The 9,477-nt window shown below is 35.7% G+C and overlaps 1 protein-coding gene across 1 annotated transcript; it reads left to right on the forward strand.

Moving 5' to 3' along the window:
* Positions 1-825: 825 nt before the first annotated feature.
* LOC108974576 (GLIPR1-like protein 1) lies at positions 826-2,425 on the forward strand. Its single transcript, XM_018942489.1, has 6 exons — positions 826-920; positions 1,184-1,318; positions 1,671-1,752; positions 1,842-2,055; positions 2,117-2,265; positions 2,325-2,425. The coding sequence occupies exons 1-6, from the start codon at positions 912-914 to the stop codon at positions 2,423-2,425; spliced, it is 690 nt and encodes a 229-aa protein (XP_018798034.1). The 5' UTR covers positions 826-911.
* The last annotated feature ends 7,052 nt before the right edge of the window (positions 2,426-9,477 follow it).

Here is a 9,477-nt window from a genome sequence, read left to right on the forward strand (position 1 = left end):
ATAAAAACGATAAAACAGTTATACTTTTAAGCATGAAAAATTTAAAACCAAAAATTATGCAAAATGCAAATAATTTCAAAAATTAAAAAAATAGTAAAATATCATGCGAAAACCCGAAAGAATTTACTAAAATTTAATGTGTGAATAAATAAATAAAAAAGTTTTTGAAATATTGCAGCAAACGCTATTCCATGTTTTCCAAATAACTGTGCTTAAAAAAACATTGCCCACAGTCAAAATGGAGCAGATTATGATATGTAAAAAAAACTAAAAAATTATAAATATAAAATTAATTGATAATGTGAAAAACAAACGAAAAAATATCAAAAAGTAACCACTTCTAAGTGACTAAAACAAATTACAAACTAATTTATTGAAAAAAAAATTTAAATTAAAAAAAGCCGTTTTGAAAGTGAAGCAAAGGAAAACTATTGTATATATTAAAAAATAATTGTATTTAAAACATCATGAAATTTTAACTGGTAAAACACAAAATTCTCCCCAAACACACCTCTACGACCTCCCACCCCGATTCCACTCATTTAAACGTGAAATAAAGTGCAAGTGGTATTTAAAAATAAAAAGTCGTGCTTTTATTTATTTCATTTAAGATAATTAGAATGTTTCATTAAAGGCAAGAAATTTGAGAATTCAGAATTTATGAGATATAAACTTAAATTCAAATTTCTACACTCCAAAGCATTTCTGTGAGCCTACTTCTTTTGTCGAGTAAAAGCAGAATGTCAACAGAAAAAATTCACAAAGTTGAATTATTATTTTTCAAAAAAGAAATGCTAATTTCCGTCTGGTTTTATTTTAGTCTTATAGAAGCTACTTCGTCCATTTTTAGCAAAACAATTCCAGCAGTTTCTTGTCATGAAAATTTAACTTGTGGTAAAGAACCACATATAATGTGTGAGGTAAGAAAGAGCACGATTACGCAAGTAAATGAATTCAGAGTGGAAAAAACAGCCGACTAATGGCGAACAACGAATTCGAGGCGAGTAGAGCAAGAGTCTTTATAATGTGGTCGGTTCAAACGCCCTCAACTAAGAAGCGCAATTTAGTTATAATATATCTCAAAATGATTGCCTCTCTAAAACTCCGAAGACTATATGCTCTATGGAACTTAAGATTTTTATCTACCTATATTCAGTCTAACATTCTCTTCCATCCCACTTAGTCTCAACCACCACAATGTGAGCCATTTCAACCACTCAAATTGGGTGCTGATGAAATTTACTACTTTTTACTGGGTCATAATGGTTTACGAAACCGAGTGGCACAGCAATATAATATTGCGAACATGAATATCGTGGTAAGTGAGATGATTATAGAGTTACATTCTAAAACAATTTCTCGAGTTTTTTTTAATACCGCAAGAAAAAGGATGAGATATTGGTGCTCTTTAAGAGAGTTTTCGCATACATACTTTCGAATAGTATTGGTTCTTGTATATAAAGAAAATATTGTTTCTTGTCAAAACTTATTCGAAGTGTATTTTAACATCAAGCCCATAATTTACATAATTGGACCCTCTTTGTGTCCATTCCCACAATATAACCTAAAAGTAAGCTTAATTCTTATTCTCCTGACGCTTTTAACGAAATTATTTATGAATTTGTTGACACTCTATCACCTTCTAAAATCTTTTTTGCTCTTCATAATAGCATTGGAGCGCTCAATTGCAAACAAGAGCCGAACATTTTCTCAGAAGATGTCGAGCGGAACCTGATGCTTGTCAAAATGTTGGTAATACTAGCAAACTTTCAGTTAAAACTTCCTAAATTTTTCTATTTTCGCTCACGCTATCCTCTTTCTCCCTATATCACTCTCTTTAGGTCACAACGAGACGAGAGTGTATCAAAATTTTCACTTTCATCATGGTATTATACATCAAAAATGGTCGGCCCATTTAGTACGCAAATGGTACAATGAATTCAATTATCGTGAAAAATGGGAGAATTTTAATGAAAAACGCAAGAGGGGTCTGATTGGCAACTACTCACAATTGATATATCCTTCAGTAGAACTGATCGGATGCAATGCCGCAAAGTAATACCGTTCTAACAGTAATACCTTGTAGTCTTGTATAATTTATCACCCTACACTTTAGTCTCTCCGATGGTTCGCTCTTTGTTTGTTATTACTGGCCACGCACGTCTAAAAAATATGAAGACGGCTTTCTTTATGGCGAGCCTTGTTCACAATGCAATCCACAGCTACCGGCTTGTTCACGCATATTTCGTGGACTATGTGGTATAGGTGAGTAAGTGTTAGTCTTATGGAAGAGAGTACTATATTCTTCAATGCTTTCTTTATAGATTTAGAAATATCGAAGGCTGTGAGCTTAGTGGAGAGTGTTGAAAAACATGTTGTATTAATTATAGTTGCCTTAACCGCTATTTTACGGTCTTTATTGTAATATCTACTCATGTACTTCATCAGAGGCTCTTCCATTCAATAACATTTAAAAACTGTACAGCGATACTAGCATTGAACTCATTATCAGTGCGTTTAGGTCTGGTGAAGGAGTACCTAACCCCGCAATCAATAGCATCGAATGTCTTTTTGATAAGACTGGCATGGGTGCCGGGCCATTGCGGAATCGCAGGAAATTGTAAGGCTTATGAGTTTTCAAAAAAAGGCACAATAAAATCGCTATCGGTAGAAAGTGAGCGGGTCGATGTGCCTCTTGTGTTGTGCTGGGTTTCGCGAAAGCCTTTTGGTCCAAGATCGATCGCAAAGAGATCTAGCAATATCTTTGCCCTCAAAAAGGCTAGCCTTTTCTTAGTTGTGGGACTTTTTATGGGCCATTCCGCTGTTGGCGCCCACGCAGTAAGGCCACCTGCAAAAACTAAATGTAAAGACTAAAGGATCGTAAAATGCTCTTTCATACACATATGGATCTACGACATGGAAGACAATCGACTAAGGTAATCTATGGAGAGTTTATGGGCGATTTTCAAGACCGACCGACGGTTGTAGTGTCAAAGATAAAAACAAAGCGTTAGAAGATATTCTGGAATATTTGGGGCCATAAAACTTGAGAGTACAGACTATTTATGTTGTCAATTGGACAGAGAGCTTCCTTTCTTTAGCATATATTATATATAGTGGGAACAAAATGGCTTAAGGTTACAATGGAACCAATAGGCTTATTTTGTTACATTTAATTTTTTGAACTTACTTTTGTTATGGACCTCTGACTTCTAAGACACTTCAATATGATCTTGATGGATATTTAAAATATAAGGTTTCCATGCGTGAGGCCACGACAAAAATTAGGCTCTTCCGACAAGAACCCATTAAATTTTCAGCTTTTTTCCAGAGAACTTTCTGAGTATTCAACTTTACACTCCAAATATGGGTGGAGAAGGGATCTGCAACCCCCAGTAAATACAATAAACTAATCCAAAACTCTCACAAAACATTGTACTCTTTATTGCAACTCGCAAATCTTTGCAATAACTCAATTAAGAGCAATGGCACTTCCATTCAAAAATGTTTAAGACTGATTCGACGCAGTAGGCGTGACACCATGACCTTTCACACGCAGTTAAAAACTTAACTTCTTATTTCTTGAAGAGCACATATCTCTAAATGAGCCGACAGACATACAAACAATTGCTATGTTGTTGTTGCCTTGCTGCCTGAGGTCATTAAGGGTACGCAAATGTATGCGCCTATGACGAATTCGACTGGCGCCAAACGAATGGCGCGTCTCGAACGGCAGGTGGTGGCGTATACCGTGTGTTAGTGTGTTTGTGTGTGCTTCTACTTGCATCCCGACAGCAGCTGACTGTGCAGCGGTAAGCGAATACAACAACAATCTGTGGCAATGCAACAAGTGAAGTTAAATGTTTAAACAACAACAACTACAACAATATGTATAAAATCGATTTGGAAGAGGTAATTGCTGTTGTTGCGGCTAAAAATCTCAAAGAAAACGGCAATTACAAGAATAAAACAAAAATCAAACGCTGGTGTGATAACTTACGGGAAGAACAAGCAGAATTAGTAGTCATGCAATTGGTAAAAATCATTGCGTTCACCTTGAAATCAAGTGAATAAAGTGTGGAAATGAATAATGCATGAACAGAGAGGTCAATTAATTTAAGGGGAAATGAGTGAAATCAAAGAAAATGCATAATAATGTGCAGGAAGCATGTGGAATGACGATGGCATTCTATACAAGTTTATATAATGTGTGGGTTTGTACATGTGCAAGCCTAACGTATCAATTACAATGAATATGTACTATTGATTATATACAACGCCTGCCTTGAAGCCGAAATATTCACTGAACGCTGAAAAAGCAAAAACTGGTACTAATCAGTTAAGGAGGAGGAGCACACCGTCCATTATACATGCTGGATACAGCGGGAAAGCTCTATGAAATACTACTTAAACCATGATGGGAAGCGCTTTCAACAAAGCTGGACGACTGTTAACTAGACAACCGAGCTTTAGACCCGGCAGATCAACTGTAGGAGCTCTAAAATGCGCCATTAAAACCATAAAAGCCGCGCAGTGTAGATGGCAAACATACGAAAGAATAGTGTTGCTGGCGACTTTATATGCCCGAAACGCTTTCAGCAGCGCTAGATGGGTGAATATAATCGACGCTCTCGAGAAAAGCTTTAAAACCCCCGACTAACTCAGAGCTGTAGTGCGAAGCTACTTTAGCAACAGAAAACTGCTGTGCTTAACTAAAGAGGTATCAAGACAGATAGCAGCACAAGGATCCATTCTAGGCCCAGACTTGTGAAATATCAGCTGCGACGCTATATTAAAACTCGAAATGCCAGATGAATCGTGCTTAATTGGCTACTCGGACGACATAGTTACAGCAAGAGACACAGAAGGTGAGCGATGAAATCTGAATCAGGTCAGGATACGGACGCAAGCTTAGCTCGACTCACCCAACTTCCAGCTCGCTACGGAAAAAACCGAGCTACTGCTGCTAATAAAAAAGCAAATACACCTAGAAATGAGTATGCAAACGACTTCTTCGGACAAAAAAAGCAGTAAACTACCTAGGTGTAAGACTGGATACCGGATTAACCTTCTGGGTGCAAATTCAGTGAGGCAGTGAAGATCGCCTCCCAACTGAGCAGATTAATGGCCAACATAGGAGACCCCTGCCAAGAAAACAGAAAGCTCATAATGTCGACGACGATCAGCGTACGCACCGCAGTGACCTGCAAGTGGCACATAACATTGCTGTGATGACACCAGTGATGATGCAGCAGGCATTTTCTACCCCCTTACCCGCAAACAAAGAAAACGTTGGTATGGTGGCGACTCGCAGAATGGGGCTGACTGATATAGAAGACTGCAGGAAATGTCTAAAGCACGGTACCAGGGAAACATTGCCAATGCGGGACAGGTGAAAAAAAAAACGCCTTAGACTACGGTATGATACAGTGGAAGAGGTATCGATTGTGAGACCACAGAATCTGTTTAAAATTGCGTGCAGGCATTCCAAAGGATGACCACTTCTCATGGATTTCGTAACTGAACTTCATCTGGTGTAGCAAAAGACCGGTCTATTCATTGGCCTACCAGACTAAACTAACCTAACCAAACTTTGGTATGCTCTTTTTACAGTCTAGTAGAAAGTAATGGTAACTCAATAAGTTCATGAGCATATCAGTGGAAAACTTTATATCAACAGTTCCTTGCTGTTACACAAGTTCAATAGCTAGCTAATTTAATACTTAGCTTTTTCTACCATTGCATAATACGAATTTTTTCATATTCTTCTACTTTTCTAGAAAAGATGATCACAGAACTCTTTGAAAAAACTATTTCACAAGTTTATAACATGGTAAAATCCTAAACTTTTTATATTCTCTTCTTCAGTTTTGAAATATTATATACATATCTTACGTCTAAGCCCACTTTTTACAAAGGCTAGCCTTCTAATCTGTCGCTTCTTCGAACGCATTGCTTTACTTCAACGTCTGCCGCATAGATAATCAGCCTAATGGCTAGAGACTGCGTTTGTCGTGCAATCTTTCAGTCTTCTTGCCAGCTTATCTATTGTAGTCTGTTTACAATCTACTACTCTATCACAGTCTTTGGCTCATTCAATCGATCTGCCGATCATTCATAGTTCGTAACAACTTCGCAACATATTCCCAGCGTTTTCGTGCGTCTATCTCTCCGTCCATCATATCAGCCATTGCACAAGGTCTGTCCGCCCCCTTTGTGCGGCTGTCGTTTCAGTTCAAATTATTTTAATTTATTATTGCATGGCGAGTTAATGGGCAACAGGATAAGAGCTGAGCGCAACTATTGAAAGGCGGCAGACAAAATCCAGCAGAAAGCAACAAAAAAAAAAAAAATACTACACTGTAATAATAGCGTACAAAAACAATGAAATTGAGAACAACAACAATGTTGCATTGTACGTGCTACACCTGAGCAAAGAAAATAGGCGCAAAGCAGAATTAGGGAAAATTTTCTTTAAAATTAAGACTGTGCCAGTAATACAATATCGTATGTGTGTGAAAAGATGCTAACAGAGGGTTGGAAATTTCTAATCCGTCGGCCAAATCACTAGCGTACTGTAATCACCAATAACAGCAACAACAACGAGCAGTAAGAACTGCTTCTCTGTTGCTCAAAGTGTCTATTGTTAGTGTTGTTGTTGCTGCTGCACCTACGACCAACAGTTGACCATGAAACATGCTAAGCCACTATTGAAGAATATATATGTACATATACATAGGTATGTGTATGTCTACTTATAAATGCAGGTAAAATAATTTCCTTGGAACTAACACCAAAGGCAAGCTGTGAAGGCGAGGAAAATCACAAGAGGCTGGCTGGCAGCACAAGAAAAAACATTAGAAACACACACATACATATTTATATATATATATACAGCAATCTACGTGCATTTACCAAGGATTAAGTGCCAGCATATCCTGCCGTGCGCTACGCATGCATTTCTCCAGTCGCCTACCTGCTGCGCACCTTTGCTCAGTGTCTGTGATGAGCATGCGCGGCCAGCATGCACTGCTTTCTGCTTCTTCTTCTTGCATTTCTCGCATTGCGCTGCGCATTCTGCGGCATTATTCATTGTCATTGTGGACAAGTGTCGCCGCTGGGCCATTAGATTTGCTTAACGGTCGCCATTTATCAACAGTACGATTTGCTTTCGCTATGCTTCGCGTTTGTGTGTGTGTTCACACTTTATTTGTGTGTGTGTATTTAAGCATCTTTTTGTTTTTCTGCTCATTTATTTTTATTGCACATGCGCTTTGTATTGGTTTACGGTATATTTGCACAAGCGAAGACTTACAAAAAAAAATTCTTATAAATTCTTCTTTCTTCTAAAAGCATTGACCTTTTGCGCAAAATATACTTTTAAGCTGTGCAAATTTGCATTCTGCAAATAACCACTGTCAGTTTCAATAATATCTCCTTTAATAGTGACCATTTAGTAGGTGTGATGATATTGAAATTCGAAAATAACAGTAAATTGGTAAATATTTAAAAACAAAAATGCAATTTCATCAAAGAATAAGAATTATGAGTCGATTCAAAACTCCACTGAAGCAATTAATGCACAGCTGGTTATTTTCATTCTAAACTTCATCTTCTTTTCCATAGTATGCAAATTTTAGTTTTTTCTACCAAGTTCCCTTTATCAAACAACTCCTAAACCGTGCCACAGTTCAACATCTCATCAGTGGAAAACTCAGTACCGAAAGTTTCTTGATTTTACCTTTTTTTCCATTCTCATATTCAGTACTAACAATTATTTGTACTAAAATCCGTTAACAAGCTGTTTCACAAGTTCAATTACTACCTAATTCAATTTCTAACCGCACCATCTAGCGCTTAAATTTGGCTTCGTTTGTTTACCTTTTATTTCATAAATTATTGTTTTTCTGCAAAGGTAAATTAAATAATAAACCATAAATAAATATATATCATAAATCCACTTATTGGAATGTCGTAAAAAAAGTGTTCCACAAGTTCAACTGCCACTTATTGCTAGACCTCAATAGTTTCTCAAGAATTTTCACATGGTACTAGTTTTACTTTTCACTACATATTACAAATCTTGCAATTCCGACTGGAAATCTCTACAACAAACCATATTCCTTTATATGTATTTCAAAGTTCCAAGCATGATCTCAGAAAGAAAGGTGCAAGCAATTCGCAATAACTATACCATTTAACCCATCTTAGAGATCGTTTTGAAGATTGTTTAAGATTTTCAGTACATTGAAGATTATACATATTAATAAAAAATAAAAAGCACGCGGAAAATCTGATTTAAACATCTCTCCAAGAAACAACCTTACTTTCCTCAGAGAAACTTAGTACTAAATAAAATGTATGTGGGTTGATTTTAATTGTTACTAGAAAATAGCCTCTTCTTTGTACACATTGCTTTGGAAACTAAAATTGGGAATTGGAATGATTTATCAAGAATAAAAACACTGAGCACCTGCCATCATAACAAATCAAGCTAAATTGTTTAAATTCGGCTTTACAATCAGTGGTAATGTGGTCGGACCAAGTAAGAAGAATTGCTTTACTACGTTTTGGAGGGTTGTGGATACATTCCCAATCATTTCGGCCCTCAAAAGGTATTTCTGAGACCTACTATCTACCATAATATAAAAAATATTTTAGTGCAACTCTACCAACTACTTTTGAGGCGGACGTAAAAATGTTTGGATTTTCATTTTGTTTAACAACATTAAAACACATATTACATAAAGATAAAATAAAATTATATAAGAGTCGAGAAAGTAATAGAAATATTCTAATTAGAATTTGAGTTTGAAAATAGCGAAGTAGGCAGGAAGCATAGATTTCTTACAACGCACATGGGTCTTTAGGAGGCTAATTGTGAAAAATAACGAAGTATGCGATATATAGTTCTAAAGCAGCTTTTTTAAGCTCATGAGGGTTAGCTCTTATTAGTTCAATAAAGAAAGATCTGGGAGTCAAAATTTATATAATTTATCTTATATACTATTCAGATAACTTAAACAGTAAAAGGCAGAGAGAGATTTTAATACAAAATACGCTTTAAATAGTTCTTAGCTTATTTTGCGTAACTCTAAATAAGATTTAAACTGCGACGAAGATTAAAAGAAGATTTTAACACTTGGTTAAAACCATATTCAAGTTTTTTTTACAATTATTAGTTATTACTATATTGCTAATTTTTTATGATTTCTATATAAAAAAAATAATAATATAAAAAGTATACTTTTAAATTTATTGAAAAAAATTTTCGTGAACTAATTTTGTTGTAAAAATGTTTAAATTATTTTTATTGCAACTCGAGGTTAAGGAAAAGGCGTGTTTGTTAATAAAATAGAATAATGAAACGAAAATAAAAGGTAAATTCTTTGAAGGTTTTTTCTTGCAAAATTTGCATACAAACTATTAAAAATATTAATTTTATGACAGAAATATTAAATAATAAAAAAGTTTAAA

This window comes from Bactrocera latifrons, unplaced genomic scaffold (genome assembly GCF_001853355.1).
Source record: "Bactrocera latifrons isolate USDA-ARS-PBARC rearing strain unplaced genomic scaffold, ASM185335v1 scaffold_57, whole genome shotgun sequence".
Taxonomy (NCBI): Eukaryota; Metazoa; Arthropoda; class Insecta; order Diptera; family Tephritidae; genus Bactrocera; species Bactrocera latifrons.